Genomic DNA, 21,144 nt, shown 5'->3' with positions numbered 1-21,144 from the left:
GTATAGGTACAGGATACTTTCAGGCATAAGTAACTTTCTAGCACGGTAGAGAGAGCCCACCTTTCTCTGCACCAGCCTTGACAATGCTCTTGATGTATCTGTTCAAACTCATGTTCCCTGTGAACATTAAGCTGAGGAGTTTGAACGAAGTACTTTCAGGTAATGTATCATTAGCCATGGCTATTGGTGGTTGAGAAGGTTTCTTGTAATTTAGTAGGGACCGTTCCACACATACAAACAAGGTTTTATATATATATATATATATATATATATATATATATATATATATATATATATATATATATAAGAGCAAATAGTTAATAAAACATGTTAAAAAACACTTTGAAAAAGAGTTAAAAACATATTTAATCTGAAAAAGAAACAGTTGTATTTTAACATGTTTTATTAACTATTTGCTTTTATTATAAGCTCTATCTCCTACTTGGTTTTATCAAGCTTTTACATCTGGTTGAGATTACTTTATAAATATTAATTCTTTAATATTTATAATATACTTTTGTTTTACCATCTTGGATCATTTTGGTAAATTTAATTGTAATTTTTATTTTATTTTATTTTATATATATATATATATATATATATATATATATATTATATATATATATATATATATATATATATATATAAATATAAAAGGAACTTTGTGTGTCTGGAAGTTCATCCCTTATGGACTTGAAAACATCTGGGTCAATTTTTACGAAATTTCACACAAAGGTACTTTATGTAACTGGCAGGGTTCTTCAATAGGTTTTGTATTGGAATGTCTTCAATAAGTATTGATAATTAAAATAATCTGATGAAAGAAGGAACAGACGATTTTGACCAAAGTTAACATCATACACAGCCTAACATCACAAATGCATTTGAGAAGTTTTATTACCACACGAGGGATAAGACTCGACATATAAAATCAACTGTAGGTTCTTTGATATGACAGAGGCGCGTTCAAAATGAATGTTTCTGTTTAGAGTACAATTGAAACATGATACTTGACTTTTGTATTTTAAACTTTAATGCAAGCCATTATATATATATATATATATATATATATATATATATATATATGTTTTTTATAAAATTAACAGCAGGTTCTCTACAGTGCAATATAGACTACAATGTATTGTGAACTAATCACTGCGGGGAGGCATGTGAAGCTTCCTCAAGGTGCACCTTGATGGATTGAAAAATGGTCGATTTCACTGATTTCGATGACAATAAAAATATGGAAGTGTAAAACATTCGTTGATTATCATTCAATCCCAGGCACCGTCAGGTCACCCTGCTAGTATATATGTAGGTATAGATAGATGTGTGTGTATCACACGTATAATTTTTTTTTCTTTTTACATTCTGGTGTTATTGACTTGTAATTCTTTATTTATTGTGTTATTTTTAGATGAACCAAACAATAGAATACACAAGAAATGTGACCATTTCACATTGGCAATAGAACAAAACAATAGGTTCTCTGAATTGGTTCATCATTTCCAACAAAGGAATAGAAGAAAGGTAGTATAATGAGACCGGGGGGGGGGGTAGGAAGATGCGAAAAAATAAAGAATGAGAGAGAAAAATATAGAGAGAAAAATAGAGAGAGAGAGAGAGAGAGAAATATATATATATATATATATATATATAATTATTTTTTACTATAATAATTAAATACCTACAGACACTAGAGTTTCATCCTTTCGGGAATCTTCAATGCAGGATGTAATGATTAATATATATATATATATATATATATATATATATATATATATATATATATATATATAGAGAGAGAGAGAGAGAGAGAGAGAGAGAGAGAGAGAGAGAGAGAAAGAAAGATAGTAAAAAATTAGAGAACAAGACAGAAAAAAACTGGCTGTGATCTCCTGGTTGTTAACCTTTGACCTCCTCTGTTCTGTTAACATACTCATTACTGGCATATGGTCCCTATATATAACACTTTGATATAACAGGATTGATATATCATGATCCAATTATTTATCAGAGCGAGTTGCTTGGTTTGTTGTTGGGACATTTCTTGAACAGTTGTTACGTCTTAGGAATGGCAACCCGTTCCCTGGGTGTTAGACACGATCAAACGATGATAGGCACATGGACAATAGAAATATCAAAGCTGAATCGTTAGAGTTTAGACACTTCATAACGGCGTTTCTTTTGGTTGTCGTTCAATTCATGAGGCACCCATTTACCAAGGTTTTTGTCTCTCCAATCTTTCTCAAGTGGTTAGAAATCATTGTATATATTACATCTAATTCAGAAGCAAGTTCTCGAACAGTTGTGCGTGAATTGGTTTCAACTAAGGCTCTTAATTGATCGTTATCAACATCCGATGACCAACCACTACGCTCATCATCTTAAAGACTCTCGTCGCCGTCACAAAATTTCTTAAACCACCATTGTGCTACATACTGATATGGGGTGATTCTAGTTTCTGATTGGTCGATAGTTGGGTGCTGTTCCATTTGATAAATCAGTTCCTATCACCCTTGTCTATAAATAGAACCTTCTAATTTTTTGTAATTGTACTCTTATAGAATACCAAAAATACTGCAACACGAACAGACATCTTGCTTCTCAACACCCCACATAGTGCCCCTATAAATAAGGTTCTACATAGTAGTCCCTTACATCTAAGTGACAATATACCTTGTTTGAGGGTCAATAAGACTAAAAGAATAACTAAATAAAAATTAAAAATATAGCATAATCTCATTAAATCATCAAAGTTAAGCAATGTTGAGCTTGACAGGTGACTATTTGGGCATACCAGGTGCTGTCAACACCTCCCTGTTAGAATTGCAACAACCTAACAGTTATCTTCTTTGATGAGAACATACAAGTGACTTGGGATTTCTTGTGAATTTGATATTCTCATGAAACTTTCTCCTTCAGAAGAAGCTGGTTCAACCAATCTAGGCTGAGTGCACTACTTACTTGTTTTTGCAGTGGCATTCACCTGGGGTGGGTTGAACCAGCTCTAATGGTGTTAACCGCATCACGCGTTAAGGTCATCAAAACTAGTCAGTCAGCAACAGAGTCAATGGCATGATCTAGTCATTTGCAATTCCAATGTCAGACACTAAAAAATGCGAGGCCTAGACATGTTCTATGTCTACTTTGACCATTGTGAGTCACACCTTGAGTTGACCACATCGGCACTTTCTCCAATCAGTAAATGTATTGAGCGCCACCAGTTTATGGACAAACTCCTCACCAGACCAGCGCAGCACGTGGCTGAACCACTGGAGTCTCATTTTGAGTTTCTTCCAGGCCAAGAATGTTACATCTATTGCGGATGGTCAAGTTGGAGATTTGGTCAGAGAGACAAACACACAAGATGCAGAGGAGGCAGTAGTGATCGAAGACCTCAAGTTGATGAAGATTTTCTTTGCACAATAGCCAGATCTCGCATCCATAGAGAACAATTGTTCTAATGATGGCTTTGTAGATTAACAACTTTATGGATCGTCTTAGCTTCTGGTGAGAACAATGGCAGTTCTAGCCAGATTGATACGAATGGTGATTTAGTCTTTCGCTTGACCAGTGGGTGTAGAATTGGTGTCCAGATATTCGAAAACTATAGTATGGTACTTATTCAAAGCCTACAAAGTCATTTTTGGTATCTAGCGTTCAGACAGAAATTAATTTTTGGTATTTAGAATTCAGACAGAAATTAATTTTTGGTATTTAGAATTCAGACAGAAATTAATTTTTGATATATAGCGTTCAGACAGAAATGAATTTTTATTACTAGCATTTATACAGAAATGAAATCTCGAAAAAGTCCACCATTTCTACTTGTGACATCATGATAGCTGTGTCTGTGATATTCTCTATTGAATATCCTTTCCCCGGTGCCATCAGTAAGAGAAAAGCAAGGTGTACACAGATAAATAGAGACTATGGTGTATTTCTCTCTTTCTTTTTTCTTCCTACATTGAGCCAATAAACAAGCAGATAATGGATGCCAATTTCCCATCTCCCCTACCTGAATCCAAGGTGCAGGTCCTAAAAATTGATAGCATAAAACACTAAGAGAGAAACATTAGGAGTACTGAAGCAGATTATACTCATTTCAAAGTCAGACCACATAATAGGGATTTTTTTTTTTAAGGATCTTAATAACAGTCAAAGAAAAAAAGTGTGAATTTTTAACCGAGAGAAAAGTTCAGACTTACTTGCCAGACGAAATGTGAAACAAGGCTTACAAACAGATATTTAAACTTATATCAATAGTTTACCGATATCTTTTGATGAATTATTCTCAACATAAGTAAAGTCACCTCTCTAGCAATTCTTTCCACACACTTTGGTCATAAAACTGTTTTTTGTCATGCTCCAACTCCGCTTCCATCGCTGCTACATAGCATCCCTGTGCACGTTTTATAAGTACTTTAAAGGAATGTGCTCGGACAAACTCATAGCACTTGTGTTCCCTCAAAGTAAATACTACCAACTAACCCGGCAAGCAGCAAAATCTCACCCCTTCACCATAGAGGTCACTAGATGCTGGAAAGTTTTCTACTTTAATTGTATCTTCTTACGAACTGTTAAACTTTGGAATTGCCTCCCTTCCTGACTGTATAAAGATGCAGAAATTTAAATGTAATGTGAACAGACATCTTGCTACATAGTGTCCGTCTTAGACATGATCCCAAGAAGTAGCACCTTACATCCAAGATGTAAAATATGCTTAGGGTGAATAAGTTAAAAAAAAATGCTACTCACATCACACCATCTCACTTCCCAATAATACGACTTCCCTCATGGACTATTTTTATGAAATAAAACTTTTGTCAATTTTATATGTTCACTAGCATGGTTACCCAGTGTTGCCCAGGTGGAGAGAGGTGGTATACTGAGGCTACTGAGCAACCCCTAGAAAAAATAAACTTTTGTTTCAATCAAAATAGCAGCAAGTGCACATGCGAGCACAAAAAAAAAAAAAAAAAAAAAAAAAAAATTAGTCGCAGTAGGCACATGCGAGCACAAAAAAAAAAAAAAAAAAAAATTAGTCGCAGTAGGCAGGTAGGCTCGAACCTGTAACATGAAAGAGGAAAAGGAGGTGAAAAAAGCAAATGCGCTAGCTGTCTCGGCCACGGCGACTTATTACGTCACGGGCCTTCGAAATAATGTTTTATAAACATACGTTGAGATTGGTAGGCGTAGGATTTGCAAAAAATGTCAATGCAAAAAATGATCCTTCCTTGCAAAAAAACGGCGCAGTTAACCAACACAGAATTAATCTTTAATTTCAGAGAATCTTTAGACATCTTTCATCCGAAAGACCGATCTTTCTAATGATACCAATTTTGTCAGACATACAAACACACACACACACATTTTCCCTTTTATATAATAGACTAGTGGGGGGGTTCCCGGCGTTGTCCCGGGTGTGGATAGGTTTTATGGTAAGGGTATTGATCAACGGAGCGCTAAACAGAAAAAAAAAAAAAAAAATTACCCCCCACCCCCACCCCCCAAAAAAAATGAAAATAGCAGCGAGTACCTGTGCGAGTGCAAAAAAAAAAAGTAGTAAGCAGGCAGGCTCGAACCTGTAACGCAAAGGAGGAAAAGAAAGTGAAAAAAGCCAACTGCTTAGTCCCCATGCCCACTGCGACATATGTCACTGGCGTTCGAAATAAGGTTAGTTATTGCAAGGCGCGAATGACTTTGCAAAAATGCTGATGCAAAAACTGACCTCTCCTTCTAAAAATTGGCCCAGTTGACTGTTAAAGAATTAATGTTTTTAGACAATTTTTGGATATTTGCCATCCAAGAGACTGACCTTTCAAACACTACCAATTTTGTCAGTGTTGATCGTGTGTGTCGAAAGTTTTTGGCAGACTTACAAACGCAAACACATTTTGCTTTTTATATTATAGACTGATGGGGATACCTGGCATTGCTCGGGTGTTTGGAGGTGTAGAACAAAAAGAAAGTGTTAGTAGGGAGGGAGGCGTGAACCCGTGATGAACCCTGAGGCGGAAAAGATCGTGAAAGAAAACGTGACATCTTACCGCTACGCTACGAGGCCATAGGAAGTGAAAAGCGTTCAAATTTAGCGATGTCAATCCAAAAATTGACTTGCTAAGTGAATACGCAGGTGCAGAAATGAATGTTGGCTGAAGGCCAGTTCAGCTTTCCCCCCGTTTCATTTATTTGTTTCCCTACGATGTTGGGGAAACCAAGCTCCCCTGAAAAAGTGGGAGCTCTCGAATGAATGGCAATCGTCTGATATGAAGAGTTTTTCCCACATTGATCAAAGCTGATTGCCTTCACAATGTGCCGGCCACGAAGGCCAGCGAGCTGATTTGATTCGATTCAGTTTCACTTTATTTATATGAAAAAAGAAAACAAACACACGAGAATTTTATAAAAGTCGATTAAAATAAATCTAGAGATGACGTCCCTTCGTAAATCATAGATATTATAATCTAAGGAGTATATAAAAAATTCTAAAACATAATACCCCCCCCTCCCTGAGAACCTCTGCAAAAAAAGTCTTTGCTGGACATACAAAAACACGCACGCCACTTTTGCCTTTTATATATCATAGATGTTTGGTGTACATTATGTTTTGTGTTTCTTTATCAGGTCTCACCTGTACATAATTAACCTCATAAATGATTCTTCATGACCTGAACCGATTATGCCATTGTCCAGACAAAAATAAAAACTCATTAATCACAAACATGCGTGAACTTTTTGTTATAGGATAAGTTGATCTGATCATTTCATAAATAATGGACTTACCCAGAGGCTATAAATATAGTTACATCTAACATATTATGCGGTAGTGATTTGTGGCAGCTATGGCCCCAGAATCATGACGTGTACTTCATGGTTATACTTTTGCTAATACATTTTTGTTAATTATGCTACTGTTTGTCTTGACTACGTTATCTTAACAAAATAATTATAGCATTGGTATGACGTCGTACATTTATGATTTATGGTGTGCTTCAAAACATAAATTTAAATATAAAAAAAAAATGAATAGGCAAACATTATCAATTGCGTTTGAAAATGTTTTAATAATCAAAAACAATTTATTTTGCTTTCACTATATATTGACATTAAAAACAATTTAATATTCAATATATGGGTTGTTGGGTTCGTAATTTTAGTTGTTTAAATACAAATTAGTTATTGATATTTTTTTGGAATAATGTTGCTTTCTGTTATAGACTAGCAGAGTGCCTAGTGTTGCCCGGTCATAAAATATGCTTAAATATGATATTTTAATTTATGCAGAATTCGTAATTATCATTATAGAGTCAATTCTCAATTAATTATTATATTGTACCCAATATATAGTAGTGATTTCAAAAGTAAAAAAAAAAAAATATGACTTGGGTACCATCAGCTAGAATCAAAACCAAAACATTTAGTGCTCCAGCCTTAGTCATAACCATTTGAGCTATCATCAAACGGATAAGAAATACTTAAAAATGAACTGACTTTAACATATAAATGTGTTTGTGCATGCGTACAAAAGTACTTTAAGTGAACTTATGCCTGACAAGTTCCAATTTTTTTTTTCAATTTTGACCCCCTTAGCAGCTATTTTTACTGGAGAAGATGCACTTTTAAAAAATGGAGAGAGACAGAGATAGGGAGTTTTATAAATTAATGTTGATGCTTTCCTAAGAAAAAATAATCTTTATAGAAATGGAGTGCCATGTTTTGAAAGAATAGATTTCATCATTGGCTGTAGCAACTGTTGATATTTTATACATTACTAGCAGGTCACCCGGTGTTGCCCGGTCATAAAATATGCATAAATATTATATTTTAATTAATGCAGAATTATTATTTATTATAAACAGAAATATCGTAGTCATTAAACATAACGTTAATTTTTTTTTACAAAAAAATTATGTAAAAATAAAAAGAAAATAAAAAAATAAAAAACAGAAAGAAACCGAAACATGTATATGTAAGTATTATGTCTTTTTTCTAAATAGTTCAGGTCTTGTAAGTAAAAAAAAAAATACTCCAGCTAAGATCAAAACCTAATGACAGTGAGTCAAGGATGATAACCATTAGACCAGCATGATACAATGTTTAAAAGGTGTTTTCAAACTTACTTATTCTTAACATTAGTAATCTGTAATGTGAACTATTCGTGCATTAGTATTCGTGAAACAGTTGACAAACAAGATAAAAATCCAATGTTTCCAATGTAACCAATTTTTCATTTCTAACCCCTTAACAACCCTTTTTTCTGAATGAAAACAGATTAAAAAGTTTTTCACATGTTTGAATATCTTATATACCAAATTTCAAGTCTGTAGATCAAACATTTGTTGAGTATATAGGTTGAGAAGTATCCTCGCACACGCATTCTTACTTTTATAAAAAATTTTCTTTTCTTTTTTTTATTAACCCATCCTCCTTTGACGGATTTAAATTACCAATTTGCCATCTTCACATTTCAATCAAATAGACTGAATAATATATGTAACTGAATAATATTATGATCAATCAACTGCTTTAATTCAAAGGTCAGTTAAGAATGGTGGAATTTATAAATATTAGATACCAGTGTTGCAGAGGTGGAAGAGATAAAATTTGATTCAGAGTTCCAGGATTACAAAATATTCAACTCTGACTCTTTATTCTAAATATTCAGACTCTCCGTTGATTCTTCAAAGATTTAAAATATCTGATCCGGACTCTGTACGATACGCTACTAAAAAAAAGCACCAAAACATAAAAAAAATTCAAACAGAAATGGACTCCAAAACAATGTTACTATCCAAAATAATTCCAATCTGATTTTCTTTTATTCTTTTAATCAGAAAAATGAATATTAAAATCTTAGGAAATGTTTAAATTCAAAACAATTTTTTTTAATCAGAAAAATGTTTAATGAACTATTTGAACATCTAAGTATCTCATATAAAGTTCAAATGTTAGCCCCAGGTACTTCAGTAATTTCTGAGAATTTTTATGGAAAAAAAAAAATGAAACAAACTAAAACACCATAATTTTTTAATAGAATATAAATTTTTAAATAAAATATTTCTAAATTTAAAAATAAAAGAGAAAGATTCCAAAAGAATGCAAATTATCAATCCTCATCTCCAAAATTTTAAACATAAAATATTTTTAAAAATTCATATTTTTAATATACTGAACATATCCATGCGATATACATACTAGGTTCAACTAATTTTTTTAATGGAAATCGCTCCAGACAAAATGTGAAGCCACTTTATTTAAGGAACTAACAAGAATGAAAAAGATGATTATCGCAAAAGTAGTAGATGCCTTTGTCTTAAAAAGACCAAGGTTGTAGGTAGGAGGAAAACAGTTTGCAGGAAGAGAGTTCCACAAGCTTGCAGATTTTAGAAAGAAGCTACTGGAATAGGAATCTGTATTAGAATGAGGTATGAAGACAGTGAAATGATGAAGACCACTAGACCAACGAGTCAAACAAGTCAGAACAAAGGAAGCAGGGAATAGATCAGACAATTTTGAAGAACACATATCATAATAGTATTTATAGAAAAGACTGAGACTAGCAACATCGCAAGTGCACGAGAGAGAGGGTGCAGAGAAGAAGAAAGGGTAGGCCAATTAAATTACAGATAAGTTTCTGCACCTTATCAAAAACTCTCAAATGAGACAGAAACTCACCAGTTCAAATGCGACATTACTCCATATTGGTTTACAAAATGACATCTCATTAATGCACTATTTGTTATGGTTTTCCAATTCAGTTTTTTTATTTTATTATTAAGAGTTTTATTTTTGCCTATATTACAAAACAAGAAATACGCATTTTGGGTAGAAAGTGTTTTTCCAACTAGTTCCATATCAACTTACTACTAAGGGTTCCTCCCGGCTTGGTAGGAACAAACTGTAGTATCTGTTCTGATGACATTTAGCCTATTTTGTCCTCAATCAGTGAAGAAATCCTTCTAGATTGAAGCAATTTTTTTTATTTTTGGTTACAATTCAGAATGCCCCTTTTTGAGGAGCTGGATGCCCCCACATTAAAAACCGACCTTGTGTCTAACTTTTCATTTGTGAGGAAGAAAGTAAATAGGAATACAAGCAAGCAAATAAATGAGTGAGTATCCCCACCCCCGGGTTAATAATTATAATAGTAAAAACAATTTCATCCTAATTGCACTAACTAAACTAAAAGAAAAAAAAAATTTCGAAAATCAATCTGCCTTTTTACTGAAAACAACAATAAAAAGGTATCTTTTTTAATGTATTGTTGCTGAGTGTGTAGACAATTTTGTGAAATAAAACCATTCAACTCTTTGTTTTACAAAATGAAGTATTGTAAAAAAAAAAAAAATCCAATTGTATTTTTGGTACAGCAATCAAGAAAATGCTACAAGTATAAAAGAGACTTGTTTTCATCATTCGAAAATAAAAGATTGAAAAGATTTTTTTTTTGTTTTTACAAAATAAAACTTGGACAATAATAGTACAACAAAGCTGAAACGTGATTGTATTACTGAACAAACAACTGTTGGTTCGCATTTGGAAAGCTGAACACAAAACGATACTTTACAAATTTGTACTCTTCAAAGTAAAAAAAAAATAATAATCTATATGAAATTTTTAGTGCTTTTCCAGAATTTCTGTACAATGTAACATGCCCATAATAGAAAGAAAATATCGTACTCCCAAAATCACGTAAATTGATCAAGTAGTTTAAAATTTAAGATGAATAATAAATTTTTATCGAAAATATGAACAAAATAGATCCACTTCAAGATAGAGTAGTTCCCAAATATTTTTTTTTTAAATATTTGACCATAATGCATCAGTAAGAGTAAATGTTGGCATTTAATGAATAATGGTTAATTATTTTATTTATTCTTTTTCCATTGGCTAAATTAATGTTTGCAAAGCTATTAAAATAAATAACTCTACAAACACTTCAGATGTTATTACTATTGCTAAAGTTTACTTTATTAATAGTTGTTTTTTAGATTTCAAGTTTCTATTTATTATTGGTGTGCGAGCCCTTTCTAGTCTCGCACAAAAACACGCGTTCACATCTCAAGCCATTTTTCTTGTCATACACATACACGCACATAAACATGCGCGCGCACGTACACACATGTAGATATATTCACGTTCACATACATACGCCCACATTCACGTGCATACACATATGGGCAACGTCACTTCCCCTTAAAGGAAATCCACACATGCGCAAAAGACCACCGGAAACAACTACAAAAGCAAGAGACCTGAGCTGTTTCCTTCTTTTCGATTCGGTTCCCGACCTGGGCAGTTGACAAACCAATCGCTCCCTTTTGGGGTGCGCCTCACGTCCCCTGCTACTATGTATGGGGCAAGAGCCAACTGACAGTACGTACACCTTACACGCTTTCTATCTCCATGGCCTGGATTGACTTTCTCTCTCTCTCTTTCTATACAACAATAGACTTTCCCTCTCACCAGTTAACAGTGAGAGACGCGCGCCAAACTGGATTGACTTTCTCTCTCTCTCTCTCTACAACAATAGACTTTCCCTCTCACCAGTTAACAGTGAGAGACGCGCGCCAAACTGGATTGACTTTCTCTCTCTCTCTATACAACAATAGACTTTCCCTCTCACCAGTTAACAGTGAGAGATGCGCGCCAAACTGGATTGACTTTCTCTCTCTCTCTCTCTACAACAATAGACTTTCCCTCTCACCAGTTAACAGTGAGAGACGTGCGCCAAACTGGATTGACTTTCTCTCTCTCTCTATACAACAATAGACTTTCCCTCTCACCAGTTAACAGTGAGAGACGCGCGCCAAACTGGATTGACTTTCTCACTCTCTCTCTCTACAACAATAGACTTTCCCTCTCACCAGTTAACAGTGAGAGACGCACGTCAAACTAAACACGTGCTGTACCCTTTTCTTTCATTTGTTTCTTCATGAAATAAATTCTAGTTCGTTTATTTCAATAAACGCGTTGTTCGTTCCTTTCTCAATTCAATTCATTTTTCCTATTTTATACGACTGGGGGTGATATATATAACATATCCACCAGTCCACTACATTGGTTTGTTCAAGTATAGATGTCTTGTCAAGTAAAATTTGGAGCGATACATGGTTAATCTCCTCAACAAAGTAGTGGTAGTCAAACCCATATATATGCTTTCACTTTTATTATCAGAGACAGTCTCCCAAAGGGCATTTGAACTCATATACTAAGTTAGTCCTAGCAAGTTTCAAATGTCTCTATATAAATTTCAAATATCCAAGTAGGCTTCATAAATTTTATAAGAATTAAATGACAAAAACTAATTGCTAATTATATTTCTACAATTATATAAACGTAACTGTGTCTGTCTGTGTGTGCATGTGAGTTCGTTCCTTATAGACTCTGAAACGGCTGAACAAATTTTCTTTAAAATTTACAGAACTTTAGTGTATAAGTCTGGGAGTGAACTTAGTTAAGTTTTATCTCAGAATACCCCTGATAATTGATAATCGAAACCATTATTTTAATTTATCTATCATCGGTAAAAACATTTTTCCCATGTTGTCACTTAGCAACAATGATAGAACAATGGACCTGAAAATTCTACTGTGGGTAAGTTCATAGTGTTTTTTGGGGTTTTTTTTTTTTGCATTATGTAATGTTTTTTTTCGTTAACTGGAAAGAAGTTTATATAAAATAATTTTATAAAAGAAACAGTAGGTTCTCTAGAGTGCAATGTAGAATAACACATATTTTGGACTAAGTTACTGCATGGAGGCATGTGAAGCTTCCTCCTGGCGATTTCACAGATTTCGATGACAATAAAAATAAAGGTAAGGTAAGTTTTAGTTTAACGGCACATCAACCCTATAGGTCATTTCATGCCATAAAAATAAAGGAGTGTAAAATATTCGTTGATCATCATTCAATCCCAGGCAACGTCGGGTCTTCTTGCTAGTAAATGTGTGTGTGTGTGTAACCTTGTTTTGTGTGAGGAATGGCCTCTACCAAACTACTCTGTCAGTTTTTGATCTACAGATTTAAAATTTGATATATACGGGGATTTGGACCTGCGGAACAAATTCAATTTGGTTTTTCGTCTATAAAAATAACTAAGAAGTTAAAATTAAAAAAAAAAAAATGGAACTTGGTAGATGTAGAAGGGGGGAGCTTAAGGGAAAATAATTAAAAATATAATAAGTTTTACAATTTTTTTAAAATAGGATTTTTAAAATCCATTTTAGTTTTGCATTAATTTCTTTTTGATTTCAATAAATATTCCATTACTTTACATAACTAAAAAAATAAACACTTAAGCTATTCATCAAATAACACTGAAATCAACAGAAACTACTAATCATACATCAAAGATGGTTTATAACGAGTAAAATCTTTGTTTGGTTAGATGAATAACGCATACAGAAACATATCGGCAAGTTGAAATGCAAGATGTTCATTTCAACTTGCCGACATATTTCTATCACTTTTGCGCATGCGCAAATTCATTCTTTGCTTGAAGTGGTCTAATTTTAAATCTTTCTTATATACCTGTCGATAGTAGGGAACGCGGTTGGAGTGCTAAATGTTTTAATTTCGATTCTAACTGATGGCATTTTTTTAAACTTTTGAAATCAGTACTATATATATTAGTTACAATATAATATTCATTAGAGACAATATGAAATCTGCATGAATTAAAATATATTTAAGCGTATTTTACGACGGGGCAGGCAGCATCCCCCCCCCCACACACACACCGTTATTAATAAATAAAAATAATTCAAGTTAACTATGGACGAAAAACGCACACAAACGCATGAGATATTATTGTTCGACATTTGGACTATTATCATCTTTGTTTATTTAATATAAAATCACGGAGGTAAATTGTCCTCATTTCGACTAAAAGGTTCCCAGGTAAAAAAAAAAAAAAAAAAAAATGCATTACGGAGGTTATGTCGGTCGAAACGTTGTAAAAATAACCAAGATGAAAATAACAGAAATTATTAATCCTCGGCTAAAGAATGTCGAAACCTTGGCCAAGGTTGTTTAGCTTTCCGGTGATTTGCTTACAAAAAAAATAAATAAAAACATTCGCATGAAAAGCTTCCTGCATCTCACGTGAACGCAATCTGTCAAAGTCCACGTAAACACACAGTCGACATATTAAACAATAAATAAGCATTGTTATTGGTTTTGAACATAAAAACGTGTTAAGACATAATCATTTTCCTGCACTCTACCGACATTTTCAACAAACTTGGAGATTATTATTATTATTATGTATTATTATTATTGTGTATTATATATTATTATTGTTATTGTTGTTGTCATTATTATTATCATGTATTATATATTATTAATATTGTTGTTATTATTATTATTATAATTATTATTATTATTATTATTATCATGTATTATATATTATTAATATTGTTGTTGTTATTATTATCATGTATTATATATTATTAATATTGTTGTTGTTATTATTATCATGTATTATATATTATTAATATTGTTGTTAATGTTATTATTATCATCATGTATTATATATTATTAATATTGTTGTTATTATTATTATTATTATCATCATGTATTATTATCATGTATTATATATTGTTGCTATTATTATCATGTATTATATATTGTTGTTATTATTATCATGTATTATATATTGTTGTTATTATTATCATGTATTATATATTGTTGTTATTATTATCATGTATTATATATTATTAATATTATTATCATTATCATCATGTATTACATATTATTAATATTATCATCATCATCATCATGTATTATATATTATTAATATTATCATCATCATCATCATGTATTATATATTATTAATATTATCATCATCATCATGTATTATATATTATTAATATCATCATCATCATCATCATCATGTATTATATAGTATTATTATTGTTATTATTATGTATTAAATAATTCTTATTATTTTTACTCACTAACAGCAGTCACCATCAATTGAGAACAACTTGTGGTATTCTCTGGAGTTTGAGTGACAACAAGTCCTTCGCAGATTTCTCCACCTCTTTCGATAACCATTGCAGATGAATTTATTATTATCATCATTATTGTTGTTGTTGTCATTATTATTATCATTATTGTTGTTGTCATTATTGTTATCATTATTGTTGTTGTCATTATTGTTGTTGTTGTTGTTATTATTGTTATTATTATTGTTGTTGTTGTTATTATTATTAACAATAAACAAAAGATACTGTGAACACTGACTAACTTGAATTATTATTATTATTATTATCAACAATTTAATAAACAAAAGATACTGTGAACACTGACTGACTCGAAAATCCTATGTAAATAATAATGTGAAAGTCACATAGAGACGAGAAACGGACACATTTTTTTTTATTAAAATAAGGACTTGTTTATTTACTAAATTTTTAACTAAATTGAAATGTAAATGATTTGATTTTTTTTTATTCTTTTTTCTATTTCAATAAAAATATCTATTTAAATTTTATTTTCTTTCTGAATTTCAAATTAACTTTTCACTATAAGATAAAAACTGATTTTCTAACATTTTCTATAATTTATAACGTTTTTTTTTTCATTTGTTTATTCTCTTTTTGCTTGACCCAACCTGACCTTCCTTGTTTTGTTCTGTTTTTTTTTTTGTTTTTTTTTCTCCCAAGATGACTTTATGTTTTTTTTTATATATTTTTTTTTATTTCGTCAATGAAATAAAATTTAAACTTAATTATTATATATTTTTAACATCACGTGTATGTATGTATGTATGTATATATATATATATATATATATATATATATATATATATATATATATATATATATATATTACTCATATCAAGAACCGAGTGTAGAGTTTGTAAGCAACAATTTAATTGTAATTGCAATAATTAATTGAGTTCAATGTTATCAAAAATCGTATCAATATTTTTGGTTTATTACTTATTTACTTTTTATCTTACACCTGGGATGGTGATCAAGTGCAAGTGGTGACTGACTCACTACTGACGACCGAGTATTCCAAGTTCGAATCCTACTTGTTCCACAAAAATCATTTTCAATAACATTGCCAACCTTCACATGGTTAGTCTCTTCCGATGTCTTTCTAGAAAGAAATCAGACTAGAAAAATATCGGGGAAACCAATGCCAACAATAGAATCTTCGGATTAACACGATGATGATGATGTATTGTATTTACACCTATATAACTACAAATACTAAAACTACTATTAATGTATTCATTACACACCAACTTCAAAATTCATAACAAAACAAGTTGCATTATTTAAACAAAACAAAACATTATAATCAGCTGACATATTTTTAGCTAAATTTGATAAAGAAAAAAATAATCATTAATCGAATACCATAAAAAATCAATAGGAATAAATCGAATACCATAACAAAAATCAATAAGAATAAATCAATCTGCCTTTTTGTGTATTTGTTGGTGTGTCTATGTTTGTTATTAAAAATGATGACAATTTTTCAAAACACGAACCGTGCTGAAATAATTACGTTAGAAACCCATTCTTAACAAGGGGAGATAGGGGGGGCGTTTTGTAACTATCCTGTACTTTCACCTAACAATTTAATAAACAAAACAAAAGATATCGTAAAAATTGAATTTAATATGAAAATCTTATTTAAAAATAGTACGGTCCGTAAACTGCATAAGTGTACACGAATATAAGTATTGCTGCTGCGTCGAGTCTTTATTTTTCATTTTTTGCCTTTTTTTTAATTTTTTTTTATTAGGATTTTATTAATACAATATTGTTTGGTCATTGTATTTTTATTATAATGAAATCGTTATAAAACTATACTTAATTTTTTTATGATAATGCTGTTTTAGTCTTTATTCATAAAATTGTCAGGCGGACCTGAACGAGAATCAGTAATCACCTCCTCAGCCTCACCTATATATTAGTGTCCAATCAATAATAATCCACTGAAAAAAATTGCAAAAAAAAACAACGAAAGCCGTTCTTAACATGAGGAGGCTGGCTGGGGGTGTATATTCCGAAAGTCGTTCTTGGGGGGGGGGGGTGATTCTCGTTCAAGTCCACCAATTGTCGGATGTTAAAAAATCCCAAACTTCCAACCTTTTAACTGAATGAGAATTTAAGATGTTTAAAACCAAAAATTGCTTTCTATTCGACAGTTTAAATGCTTCCAAAATCTGAAAAGTCACAAAATAATTCCTTCTCTTTAGCACAAAAATTAAAGTCGCTGATTTGTTTACGAAGAAATCGAAATGGATTCTGGTGGAATTAATTCATTTTTTAATTTCGTTTTATTGTACGTTATTTATTTATTTATTTATTTATTTTACAAGGTAATCAATCACCACTTATGAAGGCGAAGGCCCGAAGGCCACTCAAGGATAAGAGTTAATGAATCTTCGTTTATGGTGTAGATTATTGGGTAGTATTTTTTTTTTTTAAATTGATTAATAGTGAATAAAATATTAATTCAATTTTCATAGTCGCTAGAATGAATGCCAGAAACCCGTGAAGTGGTCACACAATATTATTATAAGATTATTATGGCGTCAAATAATAATAAATAAACACTATTTTGGACATGGTTTAACGCTCCAAACCGATGAATCGAACATGGACAAAAACACTCTTCATTCTGACCGAAAAAAAAAAAAAAAAGAAAGAAATAATGTTTATTATCAGATTTAAATTATCGAGCCGAATAATAAAAAATAAATCGTGTTTTAATTTATCATTTAATAACAAAATCTCCGACTCTCTTTCTCTTTTTTCCATTTCATAATTCGATCACACCTTTTTTTTTTTTTTTATTCATACGATTTCTCCGCACCGAATAAATGTTTGCGATTGCCAATTCCCAACATGCCAAGAAAAGACAGAGAGCACCATCGTACGATCTACATGCTCAGTTGTCAGTGAAAGACGAGGTGGAAGAAAAAAAAAATAAAACGAAAAATCAACGTACCAAAGCAGAGATCTCTTCGTCTAAGTCGGCGACCGCCATCATGTTACGAGGTCAAAGGCTACGAATGACGTCACTTCCGGATTCCCCCCCTCCCACCACTTCTTTTCTAGTAAGAATCCACAACAGCACGTGTTTATCTCCTTGTTGTCACGCTTCTCATTTTTCTTGTTGTTGTCATTCTCACAAGTAGAGGAAATCTCAAAACGTTAACCGAATTGTTGTATAACAAATTATTTTTTTTTAATCTGGCGACTCTTCACGTCTTAAGTATAGAAAAACAAAAACAGCGTATGTGTGTGGTAACATCCAGAATTCACGTGGACACTTTGTTTTGTTTTTTGTTGTGTGTGTGCGCGCGCGCGTGCGTGTGTGTTTAAGGGGATATTGTTTCAACCCAAATTTACAGGTATACTAAGTAGGGGGTTGAGCAACGAGATGTCTATTCACATTACACTTTAACTTCTGTATATCAGTACTGCCAGGGAAGCAAGAAATCAGGAAGAAATATATAAAACCTATCCATTATAAAACTTTAATTTTTTCAAATTTAAAGTTTTATAATGGATAGGTTTTCCTTTTTTGGAATTTATCAATTTTTCTTAGTGCTTATTCATTTTATGGAACATGTTATTCATTTATTTATTTTAGATAGGACTTTCAATTTCAATTCCTTTTTTACGGTGTTCTTTGTTTATTCAATTGTTAGGTGAAAGTACAGAATAGTTAAAAAGCCTCCTCCCCATGTTAAGAATGGCTATCTAAATAATAATCTTATTATTACATCATGGTCCGTAAACTACACAAGTATCACTTTGCTTACTTGTCTGAATGATTAAATTCAACAAATTGATCTGCTCCTGCATAGCAGCAAGATTAGTCACACGGTAAATTCATAGTGGGGAATCCTTCTTCTTGAAAAAGAAACACTCTGATTTGACTTTTTTTTTCTTTTTTTACATGGTGGTCACCATTTATCACTCCGGGATTAGGGTTATTGCATGCACAGTAATGAATAGGATAGTATCGTAGTAATCATTAGTATTGGAGATTTGATAAAGTGTCATTACTTAGGGGGGCAGTGCATCAGGAATTTGTTTATGTTGGACTTGAAGACATCCAAGTTGTAGTCAGGTGGGAAACAGACAAACAGAACAGAGTTCCACAGTCGTGCACTTCTAAGAAAGAAGCTTTGCTCATGGAATCTACGCTTTGATTTAGGCACAGATAAAGAGTGGTGAAAATTAATGACAGTGGTTTCAGCTAGGCGGGTGTTTATTGTGAAAGATTGGCGAGGGGGGACCAGATATTGGAGCTCAGACGAGCACTTGCCATGAAAATAACGGCTCGCAACGTCTCTTCTGTGAGAGAGAGGTTGCAGGGAAGAGAAAATGGCATCCCCCACTAAGCCGCGAAGTCTATTTTGTACTCTGTCAAGGCAGGATAGGCTGTTTTTAGCAGCTCCTTCCCAGATGTGGCAGCAGTACTCCATCCTTGGATGTTCTTGGCTGTTATATAGATAAAGAATTGCATCAGCAGTGAGATATCTTCTGGAGTGGTAGAAGGATCCTACCATTTTCCCAGCGACCTTGACAACAGACTTGATGTACATGTTCCATTTCAGATCAGGAGTAAGGTCAAGCCTAGAAGTTTGTCAAAACATGGAGCCTCCCCAAGACAAGAGCCATCCATTTCAATTGATGCCAATGGGGATTAGAGCGTTTATGATGTAAAGATAGGAGCTTGGTTTTAGATGCATTAAAAGTAACCAGCCACCTCTTCCCCACTGTACCACGTGCTCAAGATCAGAGGAGAGAGAATCAGAGAGAACTTTGTCATTTACGGCCTTAGATGTGTTTCCATAGATGGTTATGTCATCAGCATAGATGTTAACGAATGATTTAAGTATGCATTTTGGGAGATCATTGATGTAGATCAGGAAGAGAGTTGGGCCCAGGATGTTCTTTGTGACATCATCCATGCAGCCGGCTTACTTATTTACATATGTTATCTGTCATATGTAAAAAAAATAAATAAAGATAAAAAGGAAACAAAAAAGCTGAAATAAAAAGTGCCACATAGCTGAGGAAGCAACGGAGAAGCACGTATTTGAGACATGGCTGGAAAATAACAGCAAGCAACACATGGGTGGCGAGCATGTCTTATTATTATTACATGTCTTATTATTAGTAGAAACTCTGAGCAGAGTACTAGAAGCATATCCTATTGGAGGAAACTAGTGTATGGACAGTAAAGAAATTACAGTCTAGGTGGATGCAGGGACCTGGAATGGAATTCCAGAGTCTAGCGGTTCTGGGGAAGAAACTATTGGAGTAAAAAGATCTTTTACATCTAGGGATCTCTACAGTGTGGGGGTGGGATTTAGCAGCCTGTCGGGTTTGTCGAGGGTGCTCACGTCGTGGGGGCACAAGTGATTGCAGTTCGTCAGAGCATTCACCACTAAAATACTTGTAGAAAAGGCAGAGGGATGCAACATTTCGTCGATGGGACAGAGGCTGAAGCTTAGATGCCAGTTCAGGGCCTATCAGGTTTGCGACTCTCTTTTGAACCTTGTCAAGGAGCGAGAGACTAGTAGCAGATGCACCAGCCCAGATGTGGCAGCAATACTCCATACATGGGCGAATGGTGGCCTTATAGAGGTACAGGATACTTTCGGGTGTTAGTAGTTTTCTAGCACGGTAGAGAGAGCCCACCACTGATTCGACGTGTGAGCACAGGTGGATTTCTGAAACTTTAACTGGAAACGCACATGTGAACAGGAGTGCAGCTGATAAGATGCTAGTCAGGCAACAGTGAGGAAACTTACAATCACTGGCGGAAGAATATGGATTGATCAAAGACGTGAAACTCGTCAAGTCCTATCAGAACCGTGCAGCTGGTCTCATCAGAGTGCCACATAGGTGGGTGGATCTGCTCAAAGAAGGAAAAGAAACGGTACTCGAGGGTTGCACAATGGTAGGAAGACGACTGGACGAGGACCAAGTAGCTAATATCCATCATCAAAGTGGACATCCAGGTTTGAAGCGGACTTTACACTTCATCAGAATTACTAAATCAATTGTGAAAGCCTTTGAAACCTGTAGATCGATAGATCTGGCATCTATTCGCTAAGAAAAAGGAGACCTCAGCATAAAAAATAAC

The 21,144-nt window shown here is 33.1% G+C and overlaps 1 protein-coding gene across 1 annotated transcript in view; it reads right to left on the bottom strand.

Moving 5' to 3' along the window:
* Positions 1–18,232, bottom strand: part of LOC145278762 (protein rogdi-like) — an 82,407-nt gene extending 64,175 nt beyond the window's left edge. Inside the window, exon 1 of the mRNA XM_080130685.1 lies at positions 17,986–18,232. Coding sequence (XP_079986811.1) covers positions 17,986–18,027 — 42 coding nt within the window. The 5' untranslated portion in view covers positions 18,028–18,232. The remainder of the gene's footprint in view (positions 1–17,985) is intronic.
* Positions 18,233–21,144: the final 2,912 nt, after the last annotated feature.

The sequence above is a fragment of the Euprymna scolopes genome, chromosome 1 (assembly GCF_053919585.1).
Source record: "Euprymna scolopes isolate OS-2025 chromosome 1, ASM5391958v1, whole genome shotgun sequence".
Classification (NCBI taxonomy): Eukaryota; Metazoa; Mollusca; class Cephalopoda; order Sepiida; family Sepiolidae; genus Euprymna; species Euprymna scolopes.
Note: the sequence above shows the minus strand (reverse complement) of the source record. Positions and strands in the feature narration are given on the sequence as shown.